The sequence below is a fragment of the Schistocerca nitens genome, chromosome 2 (assembly GCF_023898315.1).
Source record: "Schistocerca nitens isolate TAMUIC-IGC-003100 chromosome 2, iqSchNite1.1, whole genome shotgun sequence".
Taxonomy (NCBI): Eukaryota; Metazoa; Arthropoda; class Insecta; order Orthoptera; family Acrididae; genus Schistocerca; species Schistocerca nitens.
This window is the reverse complement of record NC_064615.1, coordinates 974,533,696-974,561,179: the sequence shown is the minus strand read 5'-3', so window position 1 is coordinate 974,561,179 and position 27,484 is coordinate 974,533,696. Positions and strand designations below refer to the sequence as shown.

At 43.6% G+C, this 27,484-nt stretch overlaps 1 protein-coding gene across 1 annotated transcript; it reads left to right on the top strand.

Annotated features, from left to right (window-relative positions):
* The first annotated feature begins 163 nt into the window (after positions 1-163).
* On the top strand, positions 164-22,675 carry LOC126237302 (uncharacterized). The gene is made up of 3 exons (XM_049947261.1): positions 164-232; positions 15,228-15,539; positions 22,281-22,675. Exons 1-3 carry the CDS (start codon positions 221-223, stop codon positions 22,602-22,604), a joined length of 648 nt encoding a protein of 215 aa, XP_049803218.1. The 5' UTR covers positions 164-220; the 3' UTR covers positions 22,605-22,675.
* The last annotated feature ends 4,809 nt before the right edge of the window (positions 22,676-27,484 follow it).

Here is a 27,484-nt window from a genome sequence, read left to right as displayed (position 1 = left end):
CGGGCGATGGGAGGCGAGTGACGCCAGGCTGGGCGCTGCGCGTGGCTCTGTCTTGTCTGCCTCTGTCTCCGTCTCTGTCCCCGCCGTCCCTGGACGCGCCCCCCTCCCCCCTCTCTCTCTCTTCCCCCACAAGGCTGGCGCCCGCTATATAAGTGGAGCACATCGTCCGCACTCGGGGCACTCCGCCGGCACTTCCTCCGACTCGACGGCACTACTCACCATGAACACCATCGTGAGTACCTTTTTCATATTTTGTCTAATAATTTTTGTTAACGCCCGTCCCAATATCTTTAAAAACTCTTGAAAATTGTGATTTTTGGTTTTTGCTACACATTACTTCTTCCGGTGTAACATTCTTTGATGTATACCTCGCTTTAAGGATACCTTGGCATCAGAGAGTCACCATAGTAATTTACGTGCGTACCCTAAAATTTGACAAGTGTTGAAGTTACTTGTTAAGAGGACGTCTTGAAGTCTATGTAAGTTGCAGTTTTTGTAAGAGCTGCTGTTTTCGTCCGACAAGACCTGATGTGACAGCATGAAAGTTTAGAGCCGACAGACAAAAGGAGTCGCTACATCATTTCTGCTTTCACTAAGTAGTTTGTGCTGGTGGTGATTGTTCTTTCGTATCTGTGTACAAATTTGTGTGATAGAGTTTCATGGTACGAATTCACTAAAAGAAGGGATAGGTTGATGGGGCACCGAGGTATAATTTGGTAATGGAAGTGATGAAGGTAAAAACTGGAGAGAGAGAGAGATGAAGGCACAAATACAGTGATCACGTTCAAAAGCATGTAGGCTGCAGTACCCGCGCAGAAAGAGACAAACTTGCGAAAAATAGACGTGCATGAAACACCATATTAGTGCAATTTACGAATAATTCGGTTCTGGTAAGAAATCAGGTGTGCAGAAATGCGCCAACCACTGAAGATTTACTTAAAATTGAAGGTTCAATGGTTCAAATGGCTCTGAGCACTATGGGACTTAACTTCTGAGGTCATCAGTCCCTAAACTTAGAACTACTTAAACCTAACTAACCTAAAGACATCACACACATCCATGCCCGAGGCAGGATTCGAACCTGCGACGGGAGCGGTCGCGCGGTTCCAGACTAAAGCGCCTAGAACCGCTCGGCCACACCGGCCGGCTAAAATTGAAGGCAACTGATCCTAATTAACAGTGAACTAAACTGCAGTACGCGAAAATAGTGCGCGAAATTTGTATGTCGATTAAAAGACAGACCGCCTTCAGACGCGAAACTGTACAAAATTAGTCATAAAAATAAATTAGCTTGAACCATTTCATTCAGTTAGGTTAGCACGAATCTTATTTAGTATGAAATGAGATTTTTGTGTCACTCAAAACGTTACCAGTGGTGGCTCTGAATTAAGCTCTAAAATGTCCAATTATATCGGACGTTTCCAACTTGCATCTCTGAATTGCCTGTGTCACGTAGCTGAGCACAAAGTCGCCTGAAAACAAATATCAAGTATATAGCGTTAGACACTATTTGCGTGAAGAAGAAAGGAATTAAGATTAGGTTACAATGTTTAGTCAATGAGGAGATCATTATAGATGGAGGACAAAATCGTATTTCGACGAATGAGAACATCGGTCATGTCCTTTCAAAGAAACATCCAATGATTATCATTAATAGAGTTAAGGAAACCACGGGAAACCTGTATCCGGATGACTGCATAGGGATTTGAAGCGCCCTCATCTTGAATGAGAGTCCAGGGTCTTACCATCTCGCCAGGTTTGTGCAAAGATACATCATGGGACGACTTCCTGCAAAATTATTGCGTCTGACGCCAACGGTACTGGAGCGGGTACTAACCAGGTGACCGTAGATAAAAATCCTGAGAGTAACTTAGCACTGTTTTATATGAGTGGATATCACTTGGCTCGCGTGTATCCAGAAACGCTAAGAAATTCTAGTGCGTGATGGAGCTAAGTGCATTACAGGAGTTTTCTGGTACTAAGTTATCGAGTTTCTTATTTGAATATTCGATGATCCAGCTCCCACTCTTGGTCCACGAGACGCAGAAGGCAGGGGATATTGGTGTCCAGATTGATGCATTGACGTCCGAAAGGAGTTCGATACAGTTCACTCTAGAGGCGTAACACTAACTTAGCGACAAAGAGACCAGTTTTTTGTTTGGATTGGAGAGGATATTGCAAATATAACGCACATAGAATGTCATTTTTCGTGACATTCTTCACACGTGAATTCAAAATCTGGTGTACCGCAAGAGAATGTTACAGGTGCGTTATTGTTCACAATATATACAACGGAGTTAATGGCTAACGCCGGAAACACTACGAGGCTGTTACGAATGACGCTGTTGTATACAGAGAAGTATTAACGCTGAAAAACGGTAATGCAGAAAGGCCTGCAGAGGATAGCTGCTTGGGCCAGGGATTGACAGTTGACACTCAAAGAAATTAAATATATTGCGCATAAACAGTCGTGAATACCGGTTACCGCATGATTACACGATTGGAGGACCATCACTGGATGCAGTCACAACCGCAGAACATCCTGTAGCTTGCATGCGGAACGATTTAAAGTGGAACGACCACATAAAACTAATTGTAGGGCAGGCAAATGCCAGACATATTCATTAGAAGGAGCCTCAGAAAGTGCAGTCCACCCTCGAAGGAGATAGCTTAGAAAATTCTCCATCGACCGATACTTGAGTATTGCTCGTCAGAATGAAATCTTTACGAGTTATGCCTGACTACAACGGTGCCAGACGTTCAAGACAGGCGTTGTGCGTTACCTTGTGGCTTACTGTTACAGTTCCGTAGAAGAGTAGAAGAGTCAACCAACAATTTGCTTCCTCCTCCTTATAGAAAGGACCATGAAGGTAAAATTAGAGAGACTAGCACAGAGGCCTACCAGCAGTCGTTGTTCGCGAACGGCCGGCCGGTGTGGCCGAGCGGCTCTAGCCGCTTCAGTCTGGAACCGCGAGATCGCTACGGTTGCAGGTTCGAATCTCTCGTTGGGCATGGATGTGTCTGATGTCCTTAGGTTAGTTTGATTTAAGCAGTTCTAAGTTCTAGGGGACTGATGACCTCATATGTTAAGTCCATAGTGCTCAGAGCCATTTGAACCATTTGTTCCCGAACGGACATCGTGACTGGTGCAGGAAGAGGGAGGGGGGGGGGGAGGAGTGAAATTTGTACACAAAACACCCTCTGCCACACACCACAAGGTGGCTTGCGGTGTATACGTGTAGATGAAGAACTTATTCCGGCCTGCAATAGCTGTCGAGTAGTTTACACTGTCGTGAGAGTGCAACTGACAGCCTGGAAGCAGGACGTGAACTGCAGGTCCGCGTGGCTGCAGATGGGGCTTTAGAGAACGCGCAACGTGAGAGCCGAGGAGAGCCATGGGACCGTAGGCGGGTTCAGCAACGAGAGCGAGAGTGCGCGGGCGGCGGGAAATGGCGGGGCCTGCGACGCCCACCGACCCAACCCGTTTCCCAAGGCCGCGTGGGGCTGGGCAGGCCTTCGACGGTAATGTCACCTGTGACCGCACGTGTCCGTCGGAAGCGAGACAGGCGCTGCCGGTGGCGCAAGGCGTGAATCTTTGTCCGCCAGTGGCGCGGGCGTGTTGAAAGCGACGGAAGACTAGAGCTAACCGTTTCCTCGACGACGACGTCGTTAGAGGCGGAAGACGAGCTAGTACTGGGGAAACGTGGGAAAGGAAACCTGGGGTGAAACTTCCTGGCAGATTAAAACTGTGTGCCGGACCGAGACTCGAACTCGGGACCTTTGCCTTTCGCGGGCAAGTGCTCTACCAACTCTGGAAACCTGGGGTGCTTTTGTCAAAGGAACCGTCCTGGAATTCGCTTAAGTGGTGTAGGGGAGCTTCGGATACCTTAAATTTAAACGTCTGGCCACGGATTTCAAACGCCATCCTCCCGAAGACGAGTGTAATGCACTACCACTGCGCCATTCCGATGAACCGTGCAGAGACTGAGGCGTGGGAAAACTCGCACGTGATAAACACGTGTTGCCAAGAATAGGGTGCGATGTTGCAGGGTCTCGTTGAGGCAAGCAGTATACTAGTTTCCTGGATGGTGGCACCTAGCATCAATATGCTGTGCAGTAGTTTCCTGACTGTCTTCCTCGTATCGGCAGCTACTGCAGCAACTGGCCTTATGCGGACGGCAAGAAAGGAAGATTATACACAAATGTCCCCTCGACGCAAAATTCTTTTAAACAGGGAGCACAAGCCCCGATAGGCCAAGGGTGGGAAAGGATATCGGCTGTTTCCCTTCCAATTGATAAGTCCCAGGACTTGCTTTATTTATGACAAGCGCGGAAAACATCAATCACTAAAACATGTGTTAGCGATCGATAGTATTACGCATTCCACTTCGTTATTAATCTCTGTGAGTGCGTAGATTTTTGGTTAGGCTTTACCGTGATAGTTATTTATATCGAAATTTGTTGTTCCATACGATTTCAGTCTCCAAGACGAAAAACACAAATTAGATTTAGTCACGTAAGCTTGAATTCGGAAGCCTGTACGGGGAGTTGCGTTTGGCTCTGCCCTTGACCACTGTTTTATTTCGCTCTGCAGGCGGAAGGGACTTACTTTTGCTACCACTGTAGAAGGGTCCAAAGGTCTGATTGTATATTTTGGAATTTCCAGCCGAGCTCACGATTGTGCGCAAAATGAAATCTTCAGCATGGCTACAAAACAGAAAACAAACGATCAATCACCCCGAGGAAACACGAGAAATTCTTAAAAAATCATTTCATATGTGACTAGCACATCCCCCTCTAACATTTTCCCTGTGAACAATCTGTCAAAAATTGGTGAAAGAAAAATTGCTTCTCCATCTACTAGTGCTTCGATTCTTGTACACCAATACATACATTTAAGTTTGGTAATATATTAAATGAAGAGTGTCGTAAAACAGCTCATCGATTTTCTGTCATGTTAAACATATAACAGGCCGGCCGCGGTGGTCTCGCGGTTCTAGGCGCTCAGTCCGGAACCGCGCGACTGCAACGGTCGCAGGTTCGAATCCTGCCTCGGGCATGGATGTGTGTGATGTCCTTAGGTTAGTTAGGTTTAATTAGTTCTAAGTTCTAGGGAACTGGTGACCTAAGATGTTACGTCCCATAGTGCTCAGAGCCATTTGAACCATTTGAATTTTAAACATATAACATCATCCGCACAAGGGTTTGAATTTGGTGTATATCGTTTGTTTCAGGCATCTGTTGCAATCTTCTTGTCCATGAGGTGTCGTAAGCATATAGGTGATTTGTCGAACGGAAACTAAACGGAAAACGCTTCTCTTTTTTTGACGCTGTGTGAACTGATGTAACTAGGCACCAAACAGAAACATCTAATGAGAAATATCTCCTTCATGGATTGTGCGTTTCCAGTCCTGAAATTCTTGCCCCTGTTATTTAGAACTCGACAGCGGTATCTCTATTATTGAAATCGAGTAAAGGAACAAGAAGTAACAATGATACCATACTTTGTAGTATTAGACATTCGCTTAGCCTTACTCGCGACTTGCACTCCTATCTTTCATGAAACATACATTTCCGGCTTTGGCGAGAAAAGAAGAAAGTGAACTAGTAGAACTAATGTCGTTAGCCAGAAGCATATCCACAAGCTAAGGCTATTGTTGATGATAATAATTTCAGATAAAAATTGCTGGTAACAATATTCATACAATGGGGACGAAAGGTGTCGGAAGGTAAAGCATTAAGGTACATGCCAAACAGGGAAAATGAAGCGAGGATTCATCACAAAGCATGCACCGAACTAGATGGATTTGCTCATTCCAGATTTTTCGATCGAGATGTCCCAGTGGGCCACTCCTCGTTTTACCGCTTTGCCTAAGGGTCACACTCAGAAACCCAGAATTCAACACCTACCACCATGTGACTGAACCATTCGTGATAATTGGCAATCATCTCTTCAACTCACGCCTTTCTTCGATTGTCTTTCTGCTCAATTGTGAGGTTTTCCGGCACCATTTTGGCTCAAACCTTTCACATGTGCAAAACTTCCGTCGAAATTTGATGTACGGTGAAAGTGTTTAATAGGTCCCCATCATCCTTATTGTTAAAACGCCGATCTGATCTCACAAGAGCACGCACACGTTCTACGTTTTCGTCACTTTTTTGATGTTGAAAGGTCTCCCTCAGAGAAGTTCATCTTCAACGCGTTCTCGGCCTTCCAAAACTTATTTGTGCTAGCGAAAAACGATATGAAATGTTCCTGATAGGTCTGTTTCAGCCTTTCAAAGGTCACACTTGCGGATTCCCATTGACACAAAACTTGATGGTGTAACGTTGCTCTAAATTCCGCATTTCCATTTTCGTAACACACAACAAGAACAAATCTCTCTGATGGTGTTCACAAAAACCACGTGATGACTCTACGGAGCTCAAACTCGGATTGACCATCTGGAAGGGGTAACCACACCGCTCTATGCCTATACAAGTAGAACAACACTGCATTGCCAGATGGCTTGCAATGTTGTCAGGCTCATTACATCTCTCATACACCAAGTGTATATATACACTACTGGCCATTAAAATTGCTACACCAAGAAGAAATGCAGATGATAAACGGGTATTCATTGGACAAATATATTATACTAGAACTAACATGTGATTACATTTTCACTTAGTTTGGGTGCATAGATCCTGAGAAATCAGTACCCAGAACAACCACCTCTGACCGTAATAACGACCTTGATACGCCTGGGCATTGAGTCAAACTGAGCTTGGATGGCGTGTACAGGTACAGCTGCCCATGCAGCTTCAACACAATACCACAGTTCATCAAGAGTAGTAACTGGCGTATTGTGACGAGCCAGTTGCTCGGCCACCGTGACCAGACGTTTTCAATTGGTGAGAGATATGGAGAATGTGCTGGCCAGGGTAGCAGTCGAACATTCTTTGTATCCAAAAAGGCCCGTACAGGACCTACAACATGCGGTCGTGCATTATCCTGCTGAAATGTAGGGTTTCGCACGTTACGAATGAAAGGAACAGCCACGGGTCGTCACACATCTGAAATGTAACGTCCACTGTTCAAAGTGCCGTCAATGGGAACAAGAGGTGATCGAGACGTGTAACCAATGTCATCCCATACCATCATGCCGGGTGATACGCCAGTATGGCGATGACAAATACACGCTTCCAATGTGCGTTCACCGCGATGATGCCAAACACGAATGCGACCATCATGATGCTGTAGACAGAACCTCGATTCATCCGAAAAAATGACATTTTGCCATTCGTGCCCTCAGGTCGTTGAGTACACCATCGCAGGCGCTCCTGTCTGTAAGGCAGCGTCAAAGGTAACCACACCCATGGTCTCCGAGCTGATAGTCCATGCTGTCCATGCTGCTGCAAACGTCGTCGAACTGTTCGTGCAGATGGTTGTTGTCTTGCAAACGTCCCCATCTGTGACTCAGGGATCGAGACGTGGCTGCACGATCCGTTACAGCCATGCGGATAAGATGCCTGTCATCTCGACTGCTAGTGATACGAGGCCGTTGGGATCCAGCCCGGCGTTCCGTATTACTCTCAAATGGTTCAAATGTCTCTGAACACTATGGGACTTAACATCTTAGGTCACCAGTTCCCTAGAACTTAGAACTACTTAAACCTAACTAACCTAAGGACATCACACACATCCATGCCCGAGGCAGGATTCGATCCTGCGACCGTAGCAGTCGCACGGTTCCGGACTGCGCGCCTAGAACCGCGAGACCACCGCGGCCGGCCGTATTACCCTCCTGAACCCACCGATTCCATTTCTAACAGTCATTGGATCTCGACCAACGCGAGGAGCAATGTCGCGATACGATAAACCGCAATCGCGATAAGCTACAATCCGACCTTTATCAAAGTCGGAAACGTGATGGCACGCATTTCTCCTCCTTACACGAGGCATCACAACAACGTTTCATCAGGCAACGCCGGTCAACTGCTGTTTGTGTACGAGAAATCGGTTGGAAACTTCCTTCATGTCAGCACGTTGTAGGTGTCGCCACCGGTGCCAACCTTGTGTGAATGCCCCGAAAAGCTAATCATTTGCATATCACAGCATCTTCTTCCTGTTGGTTAAATTTCGCGTCTGTAGCACGTCATCTTCTTGGTGTAACAATTTTAATGGCCGGTAGTGTATATATCCACGGCGCGTCATCGTTGGAAAACGAAACAGCAATAGTAATTCATGTTAATCGGACGCCAGCCTTGCCATTTTACTGAAAGGTTTCCTAGCTAGCAGCAACGCACATATAAAGCTGATGAGTCAGAAGCGAGCACATTAGGTGCGTAGCTGTCCAGCGTGTTCCAGAGAGCACTCACGAGCGACGAACGAGTTAACTGCAGACGAGAAGGAGCAACATGACGACACGGGGGGAGCCGGTTCTGCGACAAGCGGCGCGACCTTGCCGGTGTAACAGTACCGCGGCGGTTAGCTGTACATCGTTGTCGTAGTCGTCCGCGCTGCCTCCCTGATCTACTTCCGATAACCAGTGATGTAGCATCTTGTTAGCGCTACAAGGTGCGATCACTTGCTGATCGTTACTGAAAGCCATATATCTTGAAACGTCGCGAGAATGTCAAACAGCGAATACCATCACACTAATACTGTTCTCGTACACGCCTAATTTCTACTTCTACATACATAATTCGTGGGTTGCAGAGAGTACATTCTGCCATTCCTAATTATTCCTTTTCCTGATGCACTCGGAAATGAAGCGAATGAAAAACGACTGTCTATGTGCTTCCGAACGAGCTCGATTTCTCTAATCTTGCTTTCGTGGTCCTTACACGCGATATACGTTAGTGACAGTTTGATCAGGATCGTTCTCCAGTAAATCGCGACCTGGTGAGGATCCTAAACACTCAGGCAGTACTAAAAATAAGTCGCGTAAGTGTTCCGTAAGCAGTCTCCAAACTACACTTTCCTAGAATTCTTTCCAGAGAGCGAAATCGACCATTGCCTGCACTACAAACCACCTTACCCGCTTCATCTATTTCATGTCGATTTGCAACCTTCCGCCTCGCAATTTAATCGATGTGACTGTGTCAACTAGTCCACCACACTGTATTCGTACACTGCAGGATTACTTTTAGCACTCATCTGCATTAACTGACATTAGACCAAGTTGCCATTTACCACATCGAACAGAAATTTTAAGTCATCCTATGGCCACCTAACGAGACTCAACAGTTGCAGGCAACCTGCAGGTGAGGTACGCTCCTGAGCTAATCAACAGTATTTGCGTTCCTGTGAAGTAAAGCCTAAACGTAAAAAAGCAATCTTTCTATATCGAATAACTGGTATTCTAATCTTGGTGAATGGCACCCCGAAACATTTTGGGTGTCATCGTCTGCATCAGGATAATACAGGGACGCAACAGTTTTGTCCGTATTTGCAGGACTGAGACACGGCTTTCTGTTTAAGATGAATTTCCTTATAATGGAATTCGTTTATTCTTACCAATGCTCGTATATGCTATGTTTAGTGTGGACAAACTAAAACTGGTCAGCAAACTGCGCACTAAATACCAAAGTTAACGCTATGTAAAGGCTGTTCCAGGTGCTGGTGAGGATTTTTTGATGCGTAATGAGCCTGTTTCACGAATTAAAATATCCAGACAGAGGCAGAATCAGGCATCACCTGAAGAAACGAAATATTGAGGATGCAATGCCTCGATACCACTTCATTCAAAACCACTTCCATAAGCAAACAAGTGCCTATTGATCTTGAAACTAACTCATGGAAAACAAAACTTTTTTGAGGATAAAGAAGTAGGCTCTTTTTGAAAACTATCCCAAAAAACGATATTTTACTGTCCAATCGCACAGCTAATCGGTGTTGTGTTCGGGTCGGAATTTCCTGGAGGCTTTCATCTAAGTAATGTTTTCTGGTGTTCAGACACATTTCGGACAGTTTTCCAAAATCTCTTTGCTCTTTTGATTTTGTTGTTAGTATCTGCCGAAATCACTCTCCGGCCCTTCAACAATACCTTAAGTAGTGTCTAAGTAACACAAAACTCTTACTTGTGTCCGGTTGCTCTCCATTCCTTTTTTGTATATGGGCTCGACTTCCGGTCCTGTACAAAGTACAGCAATTTGATATTGTTATCAGTCATCCATATCACAAATTCTATTATTATCTCGTCATTACTAACCATTTTGCAATCTTCTACAATATTAATAAGTTGTGACACCCATCCAGCGCCCGTCTGGTGCCTTACATAGGAAAGGAACCACGTGAGTGACCACCTATATAAAATTTTGAAGCTTAGTGATAAAATATCACTCAGATGCAGATGCGACTGGAACTTCTATTGCAGAACTGCGAAATTTTGTATATAGAATGCCAGAGGTGGCAAGCAGGCCCCAAAAAAACAGTTTTGAATACGAAACTTCATGACTGACCACCAGTAAATGAGTCAGTGGTTCACGGAATTAGAAACAGCAAAAAATTCCCATGTTTCCGAGGTGTTCACATGTCAAGGAATTCTCTTCAGTGAAATTTACATTAGGTTTATATTTTTTGAGAAATGTATTACTACAGCAGTTCAGTTCTAAATATCTATTTGTATATTATTATCCTCAATATTCTGAAAATTAAATATTCCTAATCATTTCACAGATAATATTGAAATTGTTTCTTCGTAGACGTTTGACAATAATCTAGTTAGTTTCCTGATCTACTTCGAATGACTGTGGGAAAGATTTCTTGAAACAAAAAATTCTGTTACAGTTAGGCAAATTTTTCAATTTCAGAGTCCGAATAAGAGTTTTAAGGGCTATCATGCGTCACTCCATATCTGATTTTTTAGAATTCTTTCCTTTGAGAACAATCAATACCTGACAGAGCTTTCTTGTAATTACCACGAGACAGCAATTCTCGCTTTTAGTATTTTAGGTTATAATTTTTCACGTCTGTATATTATTTAAGGCACCAAAATTTGACAGTACTATTTCGTGACGTGCCAAAACCGTATATGCACCTTTGTTCAGATTGTGTTGTTTTTGTTCACTCCAGCATTTATTTCGTTCCTGTCTGCAGAACGTCTGCTACCGGTCACCTGCAAATGTCAGCACATTTACACAGTACCATGATACAACGTTCCACTCACTGCTTGTCCCTGAACGGTCTCTCAATAAAGGTCACTCGCCTGTTCCTGCAGGCCGCAGGGCAGCAAATAAATAACTTTCATTTGAGGAAGGTCTACAACTACACGCGAGTTGCATTTATGAAAATAAGGCAGCAACAACTTCACTGTTCATAGCGCTTGTTATAACAATACATTCGACATGCGAAACGCTAAATACAGCAAAGAAAAATAATCATTGTATAAAACAAAGAACTGTGGGTGTAAATAGCACTTGCAAAATTTCAGAAAATTAATACCCGACAATTTGAAATAAGACTGGAGAGCGGTAATTACTTTTGCTTGGCAGCACTCGTCTCCACAGAGCACTAAGTGCAAGTGGGAAGAAATGATTTCCATACTTTTACTTGTTTTACTATGCGTCCTTTGATTACGGAACGAACTACTTCACTGTTATTTCGCTTCAAGAGCTAAAGAAGAATCATAAGTTTATACGAGGGCTGTCCAGAAAGTAAGTTACGATCGGTCGCGAAATGGAAACGACTATGAAAATCCGATAAAACTTTGCAAATATGTGTTGGGCAGTGTCTCTAGTATGACTCTAGGTAGAATTATGTCTCTCTTTTCATTCCTAAGCTCTTAGTGAGCGCGTAAAAATGTTATAGAAAATAGTGTCTCCCGCCAAGTACGAGGGCCTGATGAGAATTTTCCCCTGAAGCTATGCAACCAACATTACATAACTGTCGTGCGGTTTCTTCTTCACGACAATTCTCAGCCTCAATCTGCAGGGGCAATGAAGATGTTCCTGCATCGTTTCAATTGGAAATGTTTGGTTACCCACAATACAGCCCGTAATTGTCTCCCACTGAGTTTCATCTCTGCTCAAACGAACCGCTGGCTATGAAGACAACATTTTGGCACAGACAACGAGCTTTAGGCCAGCGTAGAGAATTGGCGGAAAGCACTGGCGGCTGCCTTCTATGATGAGGGTATTGGAAAGTTGGTACAACGCTACGACGAATGTGTGAGTCAGAACGGCGACTACGTAGAGAAGTAGCTGAAAGATGTAGCTAACGGTTACAAATGAAACATTTCTGATTTTCACTGTGATTTTCATTTCGCGATCAATCGTAACTTACTTTCTGGACAGCCCTCGTACACCAAGAGAACGCACTGATGCAACTGAAAAATAATTGAATATGCTCAATAATCTCCGCCCGCGGAAGAATTTCATGCAAGTGTTCTTGTGGATGCAAGTCAAAGCCATATAGATCAAAAGAATAAGGTATGTGAGATCAATGTGGATAATCTACATTCGAGATCACCACATGGGACCCACGTTACTGCTCGCCAATGTGACGTCTCTCGATGACCAGCTGTGGAACTCTGTCTCTCGGATATAGTACGTGTATAGAGAGATCAATACGGATAAAAGCAGGTTTCCAAGCTATTAATGAAACATTAATTAATATACAAGTTTTACGTGCTAGTTTCATAACGGTAACAGAGAGTAGTTTATTTCCGTCCTCTAGGAAACTTTGTAATTATTTTATTTGTCTCTTGTGTTCCATAGAAAAGGTATACTGCAAAAACCACCGGAGCTGAAAAGAGATTACGAAATGATTAACGGCCTAACTGTAGTCGTGCCGATCAGACGCGGCGAGCGAAACAAGCCAGCACCTTCATTTATATGCAACTCCAACGGGCGCAGTGCCAAGCTGTTTGCATAAGCTTCAGGCGTCACGTGTAACCAGTTTGCTAAGGTCTCGTGGGGTAACCGTGAAATTAAAATCTGCTGCTCGCTAACATGTAATACCGTAGTGCTCTACGTAGTTCGCGAAATGAGATTGCATTATATAATCTAATCTTTATTGTATTTTTCAGCCTCTTGTGTGACCATAGGCCGAAAAGTACGACAAAAGATTTTCGTATCCAACTAGGTCCTTTCTTTATATTATAGACCCTCCCTTGCATTTATCGACATTTATAGAGATTTGCCGATTATTATGTGAAGTGAAAAGTGTTTCCGCTTCTCCTTACCACCGACCGCCGATACTTCTATACCGGGTATTAGGCGTATAAATGCATGTATTGTGATCATTGGTACCTTAATATGCACGCACTTCATTGTGTTAGTTGCTTTTTCTCTGCGTCTGACGGTCTTCCCACAAACGCGTTACATACACTAAGGTGACATTAGTTATGAGATATCTCCTAATATCGTGCCGGACATCCTTTTGCGCGGTATAATGCAGCAACTCTACGTGGCATGGACTCAATAAGTCGTTAGAAGTCTCCTACAGAAATGTTGAGCCATGCTGCCTCTGTAGCCGTTCATAAATGTGAAAACCTTGACGGTGCAGGAGTCTATGCACGAACCGACCTCACGATTACGTCCTATAAATGTTCGATGGAATACATGTAGGGCGATGGGAGTGGCAGATCATTCGCTCGAATTGCCCACAACGTTATTAAACCAATCGCGAACAGTTGTCCCCTAGTGATATGGGAACATGAAGTCCATGAATGGCTTCAAGTGGTCTCTAAGTAGTCGAACATAACCATTTCCTGTCAATGATCGGTTCAGTTGAAACGGAGAACCCCATCCGTTCCACGTAAACACAACCCACGCCATTGCATACTATCTTGTTGATAACTTGGATCTATAATTTCGAGCCGCATTCGAATCCTACCATTAGCTCTTACCAACTGAAATCGGGACTCATATTACCAGGCCACGGTTTTGCTGTCGTCTAGAATCCAGCGGATACGGCGACGAAGCCAGCAGAGGCGCTGCAGGCGATGTCGTGTTGTTAGCAAAGAGATTCGCGTCGGCTACCTGCTGCCACATTTCACAGCACTGTCGTAACTGATATGTTCATCGTACGTCCCACATTGATTTTTGCCGTTATTTCAAGCACTGTTGTGTGCCTGTTCGCATTCATAACTCTACGCAAACGCCACTGCTCTTGGTTGTTAAGTGAGGACCGTCGGACACTGCATTGTCTATGGCGAGAAGTAATTCCTGAAATTTGGTATTTTCGGCACTCTTTTGACACTATGGCAACGGCCTTGCCACAGTGGATACACCGGTTCCCGTGAGATAACCGAAGTTAAGCGCTGTCGGGCATGGTCGGCACTTGGATGGGTGACCATCCAGGCCGCCATGCGGTGCTGCCATTTTGCTGGGTGCACTCAGCCTCGTGATGACAATTGAGGAGCTACTCCACCGAATAGTAGCGGCTTCGGTCAAGAATACCGTCCTAACGATCGGGAGAGCGGTCTGCTGACCCGACGCCCCTCCTATCCGCATCCTCCACTGAGGATGACACGGCTGTCGGATGGTCCCGGTAGGCCACTCGTGGCCTGAAGATGGAGTGTTTGACACTATGGATGTCGGAATCCACTTCACTAACAATTTCCGAAATGGAATGTCCCACACCTCTAGCTCCAACTACTATTCTGCGTTCAGTGTCTGTTAATTCCCGTGGTGAGGTCACAATCACATCGGACACCTTTTCACATTAATCATCTGAGTTCAAATGACAGCTCTGCGAATTCACTGCCCTTTTATATCTTCTGTAGGCGATACTACCGCCACTTGTACATGTCCAAATGGCCATACCACGACTTTTGTCAGCTCAGTGTTATTTACTACCTGATGTTTTCTGCACGGTCGTAACTGCACCACTAAGTGAGTACGCCAGTGAATATAGACTAATCAAAGTGTGGACGAAAAACGGTTAGTGTATATTCACTGGCGTACTCACTTAGTGGTGCAGTTACGACCGTGCAGAAAACATCAGGTAGTAAATAACACTGAGGTGACAAAAATTGTTAAAGTGTGGACGGAAAACAACAACTGATCTGCTGTCTAAGGGAAAAAAAGAATTAATTTCATGTTCTTGCCACATGCACTCGGAGGTAATAACCAAGTTAAAAATATACTACCGCTAATAGCTATAATTATTAGTCTGTAAACGAGGTAAATACTGATGTAATGTTGTTCAGTACACTGTCCTCAGTCACCCCTACCGCCCTGCACAATCTGAGAGTAGTGTCGCCCCTAACCACTGTGCCGTCTGTGTTGCGCCGCAGGTTTTGGTCGCGACGCTGGCAGCCGCGCTGTGCGCCTGCAGCGCGCAGTACGTGCCGCCGGGCGAGGCCCAGCGCGCCGCCATCCTGTCGGAGCAGCGCTACCTGGCGGGAGACGGCACGTTCGGCGCCGCCTACAGCCAGGAGGACGGAGTCGAGTTCAAGGAGGAGTCCGACGTCGACGGCAACCGGCGCGGCTCCTACAGCTACGTCGACCCCAGCGGCCAGCGCCGCACCGTCACCTACACGGCCGGCAAGGACGGCTTCCGCGCCACCGGAGACCACCTGCCCGTCGCTCCCAACCCACCCCCACAGGTACGACACGCTGTGTCCCTTTAGCGTATGTCAGCCTCGCGAACGTGTCCTTGCGCTCGCTGTCTTCTTCTTCGGCAAGCATGAAGGGGTGCTCACGCTCAGTGGGGACTGCACTGTCATGCGGTCAATATCTACCAGCTCGCGAGCTCTCAGAACGAAGTGAAATGATCGTATGACACTGATGGCCGGGAGCCTGCAGATGGGGAAGTTCGGCCGCCGATTTGCAAGTCTTTTCAGTTGACACCACTCTGGGCGACTTGCGTGTCGATGATGATGAAACGATGATGAGGACGACACAACATCCACACCCCGAACGGAGAAAGTCTCCGATCCGGCCGGGAATCGAACCCGGGCCTCCTGGGTGGTAGTCAGACGTGGTGACGAGTCAGTTAAAAGGCTCGCAGAATTTCAGGTGAGATTCTTTGCGTCAGTCGGTTCACTCACGGTTCCTCAGTGTGTATATGCACTTTAAACTACTCTTAAATTTCAGTAAGACGAAGCGTGCCAATGCTGTTCTTCTAGCACTTAGTGTCATAAACCATGAACTCCCATAATAGTTGTGTAGTATCACGTGTACTGTACGAATCGAAGTCATCTGAGTAGTACAAGATTATTCGTGAGTACGTCCATAGCCTTGGAAGATGACTGCACAAAAACTATAAGACTAACAGAAAATAGAGACGTATTAGTGGACAGAGCATCTCTTTAAGCCGGCTGCTATCGCCGAGCGGTTCCAGGCACTTCAGTCCGGAATCGCTCTGCTGCTGCGGTCGCAGGTTCGAATCCTGCCTCGGGCATGGACGTGTGTGATGTCGTTAGGTTAGTTAGGTTTAAGTAGTTCTAAGTTCTAGGGGACTGATGACCTCAGATGGTAAGTCCCATAGTGCTTAGAGCCATTTGAACCGTCTCTGCAAGTTTTTAACTCACATAACAGATGCTCAGTATGAGCGAGGTCTTTGATGCAGCAAATGTCAATACGTTACTAAAGTCTCTGATACAAATTGTCTGGAAAGACGCGACAGCAGCCTGCGTTGAAAATCTCTTCATTGGGTTGCCTATATGCTGGCGCGAACTGATTCAGTGCGACAATACGGGCCGGATGATTTTGCTATATTATGTCCTGACACTCATTGCCCCTAGTACAACTACGCCATGGCGAGAATCACGAATCAAAACTTGCAGAGATGCTCTGTCCACTGATATGTTTCATTTTTTTCTGAAAGTGCGGTGTGTGAGTTCTTTCGGACATATCCGAAACTTTCATATAACTGAATCGTCTCGATGGCCAATGTATCCACCACCATCAATGCGGATGCACAGTTAAGTCCGACCTTGTGCGGGACTTTCAAACTAGTGGGTACGGAGGACATGGGCAGGGACTGTGGATAGGTGGCGCTAAGTGGGAATGTGGTTCGGCTGAGAGGCGTGCCGAGATAATCGACGTAATTGTGACAAACACTGTATCCAGGCGGCGCTGTGGTTAAGGCACCTGCCTGGTAAGCAGGAGATCCCGCGTTCGAACCCCAATCCAGCACTCATTTTCACTCGTCGCCACTGATTCCGCATAAAGCCCCGATGCAGCTGACATCAATAGTCCCTTTCCTCTCCTTTCTGCCCCTCCACGTTTCAATTTACGTCGTACTAGTATTTGATAACACGATATGTAGGGTGTAATAAAATGATATCGACAAACGTCGAGGACTTATAGAAGATGTCCTAAGGGGCAAAAAGAACATAGGAGCCTATCTTTGGAAAGGTAATGCAACGACGTTTCACAGCATCGACCTCCTGCCTCAAAATCATCGCTTTAGCAGCAAACATGAATTTGTACGCTGACAGACCACAAGTGGAACTCCTCGCAAAGAATCTGACAGCATTTAGGACCTTAGATGGCGTCGAATTCATCCACGACTGACAACACTGAGAGCGTAAAAACACACTAATACTTGAAAGCTGACTCTAATAATTTCCACGCTCTGTAGCGACGTTGAATGACGTTTCTGCATATGCCTTCCTATTCTTCACCACACCCTCCACAGCTCCTCAAATTTTGGCAGTGTAGTTTTGTTAGTGCTTGTATGTTGTACAGTGACCAAGACGATAAAACTAAAAAAATTTGGGTTGATAGAGAAAGGCTCTTTCCCATGCGTCATTCGCCACTGAATTGTGAAGGAAGGATAACGACAGTATTATATCTACAAACCCTCTGCAGCATTCAGTACGGTAGCTTGTGAACTACAAACGTAGATTTTGAGTCAGAGTGCAAAGTTCATTCTCAATTAGTTAGCGAAGAAATCTGTATGCCCTTTACTGTCCCGGATTTTAGATATGGTCAATGTGTCAAAGTAGAGATAAGATTGTGGTTACATCTACAACGCATATATCAGATACTGATACAGGAAATACCGTCCCCACGTGAGCATCGTGACAAAGGTAATAGAGGGAGCACTATATAATTTTTGCTAAGGCGATTATATCTGAATCAGTTCTCTTGATTTCAAAACCTCATCTCTGCGTCTTATGGAGTGGAGGATAAGTGGTATTGTCGATGGTGATCTGTCTGGCGGCTGGGAGCGTTCAGCTGGCAGGTTCCACAGAACTACTGGAGACGAGTAAGCTGTGCCCCAAAACCATGTTCATGGAATCCCTCCTTCCACCGTAAACAACAAGAAAAATACAATTACTGGATTTTACACGTACTTGCCACTATCAAGCATCTCTCGCGATTGCCTATGCAACTACAGCATATGACTTCGTTCGTCAAAATTCTCATTTTCATTTAGTGTGCTTGACATGGGCGTGAGATACCTAAGAAATGTTTAGAGTTTTACTCGTTGTCTCTCCCTTAATATAGAATAAATCGCAGTACATTCAGTTCTAGATATGTTTTATGCAGCCCACAACGCCTTCAAATACCTTGCGCAAGAGTTTACCAATCTGTTCAAACAACCAAGTTTAGTAACTTTCGTTGTTCGTATGATTGCTTGTCCTGGAAACTAACAAATCAACAACGGCTTAAGATATTTCGTGTAATTTTTCGGGTAACATGGCACTTACAAAAACTGAACAACTAAATTAATAAGTGTTGTTCACCCACAATTACCTTGTAGCCGCCTCTTCAAGAAGAGATACAGTTTAACCAATTCTTCAGATTATGTATATTCTGTAACGGAATTCGTCTTAAATAATCCATCATAGTTTGAGAAGAATAGTGAAACACACAGCTAGACCTGATCGCGCAGCATAACACGCAGAGCGCTGTCTTGCTTGACCGGGAGGTGAGCCAGATCCGGATCGAATTTTGGCGGCAGAGTAACGACCGTTGGTCTCTTACAACAGCGAATCTGAGTGTGGTTTTTACGCAGTTTTCCAAGCTCGTCTAGTAAATGCTGTGTCGTTTCCCAATTTCGCCCTCATACAATACGATACATAAGCAGTTAAAATATGACAACACACAGAACACAGTATACGCGATTCACAGCCAAGCGGAGCAGGCAGCTTCCTACTTTTTGGTTAACCGAGGCCATGGCGACAGGAATGGCATCCGACCACAAAGTTAAAACAAAATAAAATTCACGATGCCGAATCATGAATAAAGAACGGATCCTGCACGATAACTTAAATATTAGGGAAAAAGTAATGCCTACTGCTACTGTGCTATAAAATCTTTAACCATTTGCCCAACAACATAAAATTTCTTAACAGTTAGCGAAGCAAATCTTTAATCAAGCCTGAAACAGTTTCTTCGGGGCAACACCGTCTGTTCCATAGTTAACTTTTAATTTGAAACGGACGGTATGCGTAGATATGAAACCAAATTTAAGTGCATCACTAGTTACTTGAGATGTGTTAGAGACTAGTATGTCCACTCTTATTAAAGTTAAGCCTATATACTATTTACTAACTTATCAATGGTCAGTATGTAGCCACACCTCCAAACTTATCATGTATACGTAGCCTGTAAACTGACTCTTTCCACATCGCTTGAATAGAGCAAAGACCTTTCTCTCATGCTCACTGCTAGAGAGCGCGTCGAGTAGCGACAGGAATACTGTCGAATGCGGAATGCGGCGTGCAGCAATTGTAATTTGTCGGAGATAGCCTTATAAATCAGTGCCAGCAGTTTCAATTTAGTCTGCAATAAACAAGTACTAACAGAAATACTGATCAAACATGGTCAGCCTTTAACTGATTAAAGTGAGCTCAAATACAAACATATTGCAACGTAAGGGAAACAACTACATGCAAAAAGGTGACACGAAATATATGCAACTGCGAACTAAATGAGTTACCAAATTAACTAATTGATAATAACGATAGCCATCAATCAGTGAAGTGTTACTACTCTCTGAGAACTTAAAGGCAACGAAAACTCACGAAATCAGTATAGAATAGTTTTATATTATTTCCTTCTCTATTTCTTTGATTTTTCTAGCGTAAGGACCGCAATGTTGGGGAAGCAGCTGTGGACCCAATTCTCCCGCTGCTATTCAAATACTGTTTTCGATTAAGCTGCCCTCCTAAAAAATAATTTCCAATCGACAGCTATCGTTTAAGAAATGTATCGACAGCTATCGTTTAAGAAATGTATGGCTGATTCTCACAGCAGTCTCTTAATGGATAATTTGCATCCTGCAAATAATCGGGCGTTTTTAATCAGAATATTTGAGTTACAAAAATCGCAGTTATTCTTGAAGCGAACATAGACCCAGTTTTTGGCATTTTCGTCATATTACAAAACTTGCTCATTTTTAAATTTAGTGGTAACGTACTTCACTTGACAGGCTGCTTTTCAAATCAAGGTTTATTGTCTCGCACTGGTCATCGACGTATTTGTCGTACTCTCCCGCGTGATTTAGGACACAACGCCGCTGCAGATTTAATTATTAACACAATCGGCAACACACCACAGCTCCTCTCTTTAAGGTTTATCTCTGAAGGTCTGCTACTACAGCAGTCCTCTTCGCCTGGCAGTGCTGTGACAACTGGGACCGATGGCATAGGCGCCCCCTTGTTGCTGGTCTCATCGGTTGGTCTGTGTGCTTCGCACGGCCCTGCGCTCCCCAACAGCCTCGCTGAACAATCCTGGCCTAAATGACCTGTGGGACACTTTGCAGTAACTCAACTCGTCTTGTGGGCTGGTTGTAACAGCACGCAGAATATATCCCACGGTCGTGTGTCCGTTAATAGCACCCTTTTGATTGTAATAAGGATCGCCTCAAGTTTCATACGCTGCTCAGCTATTGGCAATGTATTTTTAAATTATTTTTTAGGGATGCTGTGATACTTCTTATTTATTTCAAGAACTGTTCTTATGGAACGGGTACCACTTGCAGTCATAAGCACATAAAAAAAACTTACCAAATTCGAGTAGAATTAGCGCACTAGGGGTTCCGTACAAACTTGTTTACATAGTTCATCCATCCTGGGAATCGAGAATCTCAACGATTTTTGCCTGTTATCGATATCGACACTGGAAAGATATTGGTCCTGGGGATTCCAAGATATCAAAATCTCTGCAGTAGTTCCTCAGACTAACCCGGACATACAGAGAGAAGCGAGCAGGGGATGTCAGTTTACATATGTAGAGAGAGAAGATTTAATAAAACATTTTTTATTTGTTTATGACTACTACTTACATGTTATGTTTGCACACAGTAATGTTAGTCTATTACGCTCTTGACGGATGATGAATTTAATGCATGTTAAAATGGCAAAAGAAATTTTTTATATGATGTAATTATAATTTAAGAAGTTTCAGAATTTTTTTCTTGCTTATATTGTGAAACCCACTTCTTGTCAAATTTCATGTTTCTAGGTCAACGTTTTGATTACTGATTTTCCGAGTATCACAATATATGATATAAATGACCTAATTTCATGATTGCTTTGACGTAGAAGCTTGCAATTTTTATACCGCCAAGGGAACATGGGCCCTGGTATGTGACGCAAATTTGAACTTGATAACCCAAACTGTCTCAGAGAAAACGGGTCTTAACAGACGGACAGACAAACGGACAAAACAAAAACATATTTTTCGTGTTAAATAACTGCAAATTACCAATTTTCAGATTTTCTCCTGTACTTTTACTGTGCAACTTTGTTTCTTGCTGAATTTCATTATTCTCGGTCAGCTGGAAGCAACGTGTATGTTTTGGCGAGTGAGCTTTCGAATATAAAAATATGTGACATAAATGGCCGTATTTTTTTATTGAAGTGACTTATAAGCTTAAAACTTTTACACCACCAAGAGACCATACTCCTTCACATACGATACAAATCTGAACTTGATACATCTAACCGTTCCTCAGAAAAAGGATTCTTAACAGTCGGAGAGACAGACTGACTGACAACAAAGTGACCCTATAAGGATTCTGGTTTTACAGAATGGGGCACGGAAGCGTAAAAAGTGATAAGTAGAACAAAACACCGTCTTACACTATGCATATCTTTCTCCACGCACGTTCACTCTTAAACTGACGCCACACCTCCGCACTCTGGGGCCTCTGTTCTCGAAACTAGCCAATCGGAGACCATGAAAGGCAATGCTTTCTTCTAAGAGCATCCTCTGGACAGTCAGTTGGAGAGTGTAGACAATATTTCTCAGTCGTTTCAGGCAGTCGAACCTCACGTTCAAGATTTGTCAGATGTGATCACAGGACCAATTAACCAATGTGCTTAACTCGGCACTGTCAGACAGTGAGTGTGTGGACTGAGGCAGCGCTTGTTGTGCCTCGGCAGGTGCCGCCACAGCCGCAGTACCAGCCGCAGCCGCAGTACAACCCGCCGCCGCAGTACAACCCGCCGGCGCCCGCCTACAACCCTCCGGCGCCCGCCTACAACCCGCCGGCGCCCGCCTACAACCCACCTGCGCCCGCGTACCGCCCACCCGCGCCGCAGTACAACCCGGCACCCGCGCCGCAGTACAACTACCAGCCGCAGGCGCAGTACAACGCCATCCCGCAGTACACCACGACGCCCGCGCCTCACCGCTTCTACCCGCCCGGCAAGCTCAGCCTCAGCCGGACGCCCGACGGCTTCAGCTACACCTTCAACAAGAGCTAGGCTCCCACCCCTCGCACTCACACCACTTTATATATTTACTAACTATTGTTAAATAAAATATTTAAACCACAGCTTTACCACTCTTCATTACTTACCCGAGAATTTTATTTATTTATTTAGCGTATTGCGCTACACACAAGGTTTACACTTTTTACATTATGAAATTATATGATAAAATACACTATAAAATACATAAGTGAAGGATACATATTCAGATAAAATATAATACATCAACACAACAAAAAGTAACATCACATCAGATATTTTGTGTTACACAAGTCTTCAGATTCTGACGTCCAAATCGGCCATCCAGTCGAGGCATGGCGGTGTGGCGTTGAAGAAGCCAGCCCGACTACCCTGGTAGGCTCTTAATTCACAGTCCAGGGCGATGTGCTGTATTGTTTGATTAGGTGTCCCACAGTCACAGCTAGGGCTGGGAAGCTTTCCCCACTTGTGTAGATTGTGTGCACATAGTTCATGTCCTGTTCGGATTCTGTTTAGGCTTTTCCATAGCTGTCGTGGAAGTTCAAAGCCCTTAGGTTTCTCTGATGGAGAGATAAGTTCGCGGTTGTCAGGGGAGGCACTATCACTCCAGCTCTCGTGCCATTTAGTATCCATGCTGAAGTTGGCAGCTGACAGTTGTTGGGCCAGTCCTAAAGGGGGATTTCTGGAGCGGAGTCGTATTCTTTCCAAAGTTGGGACATCTTCATGGATAGGAAGTAGGGGGTTATTCATTATTTTTGTGTATTCCTTCATCAGAGCTTCCTGTCTTCGCAGGGAGGGTACAGCTATATGACTAAGTGTTGGAAGTCAATATAGTGGGGTAGTCTTTATGCATCCAGTTATGGTTCTCATAGCAGCGTTGAGCTGGGTGTCCACCTTGTTTACACGCTTGCTGGTTAACCACGCTGGTGCATAGTACTCGGCTGCAGAGTACACTAAGGCGAGTACAGAGGTTCGTAGTGTGTCTGCTGCTGTTCCCCAGTTAGTGCTGCAGAGCCTCTGAATGAGCTTATTTTATTGAATACATTTTCCAGGTGTCTTTTGAAGGATACTGTCCTAGCTAGAGTGGCCCCCAGTTACTTTGGATGTGGCTGATATCGCAGTTGACCGTTATTCATATGGCTCATATCCAGCCATTTTGTTGTTCAAATGAAAACAGCTGACTTCAGTCTTGGTGGGATTTGGTATTAGCCTCCATTTGGTGAAATACTCTAGCATTTTGTTTAGGTCAGTTGTGAGGATGTTTTTCAGTGTCTTCAAACTGCTTGCTTTGGATAGCTAGGGCCATATCATAGGCTTAGCTTAACTTCCTTGCGAATGGATGGCTTCTACTGACCCCTGATTTGTTGGTGAATCGACCGATGTGGTACAGGTTAGTACACTGGTCTGGCATTCGGGAAGATGGCAGCTGAAATCCCCCTCCAGCCATCCACGCTAGGTTTTTCGTGGTTGGCCTAAGTTGCTCAAGAGAAAGTAATCCTGCAATACATTAATCAACATATCCAGAAAGAGTAACGTGTCATCGACGGTGAGATTCTTAGAGACGGAGCACACTCTCAGAATGTTGGACGGAATGGGGAAGTATTCGGTTATGCTCTTTTCGAAGAAACCATACCCTCATTTTTTTTGAGCAACGTAGGCCAACCACGAAAAACCTAGTGTGGATGGCTGGAGGAGTATTTCAGCTGCCATCCTCCCGAATGTCAGTCCAGTGTACTAATTTGTACCACATCGCTCGATTCACCAACAAATCAGGAGTACAGTCACTAGAAGCCATCCATTCCCTACCAATTTAGAATCACGCCGACGGAGAAACGTAAACAGTGAAAAGGACAGCTTTGTGCCGTCACAAGAAACGAGACATTTGCTCACGCATGGTAGAGGTTGATGTCGTGCATAATCCACCTACCTTTCTGCAACCTTTTGCAGAAAACCTCTAATGGTTAGCTGGTAGCGGACGCTTTCGCACAAAGCTAATCTCGGGAACTATTATAGGGAGTTTTTTTAAAGAATACTCCGCCATTTCACTGTATATATCTGTATATTTCCCGTGAGCAACCTAGATTTCAGTTTTCACGCCATTATCGAGAACAATGATCTCAAACTATTAACGCAGTTTGCTGTGTATTGTGCTGGATGACTTACTAGTAAGCTTATATCTGTTATACTCCTACATTTTAATGTGTGAGGTCTTCTAGAGCCTATATTCTTTGACACTGCTTTCATTGTTACGTCTTGAAGGCATGTGCTAGTCTTGTGTTTACCTTGTTTGGGCTGACTTCCCCAGAAATGATGTCTTTCTACAGTAATGTGCTACGTTCCTAAAAAGGCGTTAATTTTGAACAATTTATATCATGTTAAGCAAATTGTTGAACTGTGTTTTTGTCATCCTGCACAGTACACAGCAAAATGACGTTAATGATCTATGAACATTGTACTCAATAATGGAGTTAAATAATATGTCAGGCCGCACAGTACACAGAAAAATACGTTAATGGTCTCGTATCACTGTACTTGATAACAGCGTGAAAGCAGAAATCTAGACTCTACACAGGAAATATACAAAAAGATAGTCAAATTGCGGTGTATTATTTCAAAAAATACTCTATGTCTGTGGCTCAGTACCGTCGAGAAATTTTTACGGTAGGAATTTTGGTATGGTTTTCAGTAGGAGATTCCTGAGGAACATTTATGTACATAATTTATTACCGCTACGCCAGACACGTCGTAGATACAAGCCATAGATACTTAGCGTTACCTGTGGGGAGCAAACGGAAATGTTAACTGTCAAATACTGAATTATACTTTTTAATAAAAATAACATCGCTTTATTTTTAATTAATAACTGTGAGTACTCAACGTGACATAAAATATAGTACAAAAATCTGAAACAACGAACAGAAAATAAGATTTTTTTAATTTCTAAATATTAAACAGTATTATTGATATATATATATATATATATATATATATATATATATATATATATATATATATTTCATTTCACAATAAGGCATTTCCCATATGTGTCTCAAATTTTAATTTACTTTCGAATGACTAATAATTAAAATGAAAAAGGTTAACTACTATAAACAAAATAGCTTATGGCTGTGAGATGTTTTTATAAATTTTTTAGTGCGTGATGCATTTCGGGAATTCCATTCGCATCATCACATGGTCTTATGCACATAGCAAAAATTTTACAAAATGGTTTTTGAAAACACTTAAATTTATGGAAAATTTGTGCTATGTGCACAGACGCATCTGAAGATGGGAAAGGAATTCCCGGAATAGATCATTTTAAAAAAATGTTACAGACCCGTCGCATAGCCAGAGATTATTTTATTTATAACTGGTAATCATACAGATTTCTTTATTCCCGACATCCAGGACAATGGATAGTCGAAGTACAAAAGGTTATTTTTATCAAAATTTATGATTCAATATTTGTTAAATAACACTCCACTTGATAATAAATGTAGCGACTTACGATCATCCGATTTGTACGCTACGCACTCAGCTACCAGCAATTACGTTAATGTGCACGAATTTTTTTTAACTTAACGGCGCTTGGAATTAGTCTAAACGGATTTTTTCAAGTGTTTTTGAAGATTGCGTGTTACTGCTTTAGGAAACTACAAGTACGAAAGAAAACGGAAAAGGGCCAGTCACTGATATCCCCTTGTTGGCACAAGCCACGCAATGAGATGTGAGCCAGTCACACTAGGGATGGTCGAAACCGACCAGTTAAAATCGATACCGGTATTTTAGTCCTGAATAACCGGTACTCTTCGGTATTTGCTTGGTATCAGTTATAACAGGTGTTTTTATTTTTTAATAATAACCGGGTGAAAAACAGAAATATCAGTTGGCCAAAGCACCAGTACTGAAACTTTTCGTTTACAAATAAACCTTTTCTAAATAACGAGTAATTTTTACTCGTAACATTTGGATTACTTTGAATTATTCCGTCCTTGTAGAAAGTGGGAAAGAGATCAGTGCTATTTTAATGACAATGCCTACAGAAACGAGAAACAAATACGTATCTTAAGAATCGGTACAGGATTGCTGACAGGATAATGCAGCTGATACCATGTGGCATGAGCTATTAGATTGTACGTGTGTACATTCAATGTGCAAGAATTTGGTGGATACAGTAGTTTCTAACTGTCGTCATCGAATATCAGTTGTATTACAGAACAGCACCATCCTTAATCTCGACGTATTTTACGAAGTAGCTCCATTGCTTTAAAAGATTAACAACAGGGGAACCCACAACAAATTTTTGACTTAACGGTTCATTCATAGTTAGAGTAAAAATGGAAAGCAACAGATCTGCGTCCTGTGTCTACATAACACGCCTTTATCTGCTTGTAGCCCTTGAAAATAGACAAACTAACATGAAAAACAGAGTTATTCAACCTCAGTTTTCACCCTTTAGCTCTGACTATTGGTAGCGTCCAAATAATAGTGTCATAATCGATTGCAACCTGATTCTTGAGTAGAGTTTCAAAAGATTAGAATCAAGAGGAGAACGCTAGCGATTTTTTGTAGTAGTCAACCACTTATCACTTTTCGAGAAAAGCAGCGAACGGTGGAGTGAGTAAGTTTTCTTTTATTTCACTACTTGATTTAATATTTTGATTCTATGTATCATGAAAGTGAGAGAGTCAAAATTTTTCAGTCGTCTTCGATTTCTGCGATTATAACACGAAATAATAGGAACAAAAAACCGAAAATCAGTTATTTCAGAAACTGGTAATTCTGAGATGTTTTGACAGTCAGGTTAAAGTAGCGTTGAAAAAACGGATATAACCGAGAAGTAGTCGCTCCACTGCTTGCAGGCTGCAGCCGGTAACGCATCTCCGGTCGGAAGG

Bases quoted from the DNA above. Each gene is read 5' to 3' on its own strand.
- LOC126237302 (XM_049947261.1), top strand. The intron at 15,540-22,280 runs GTACGACACGCT...GTGCCTCGGCAG, and splicing joins CTCCCAACCCACCCCCACAG to GTGCCGCCACAGCCGCAGTA.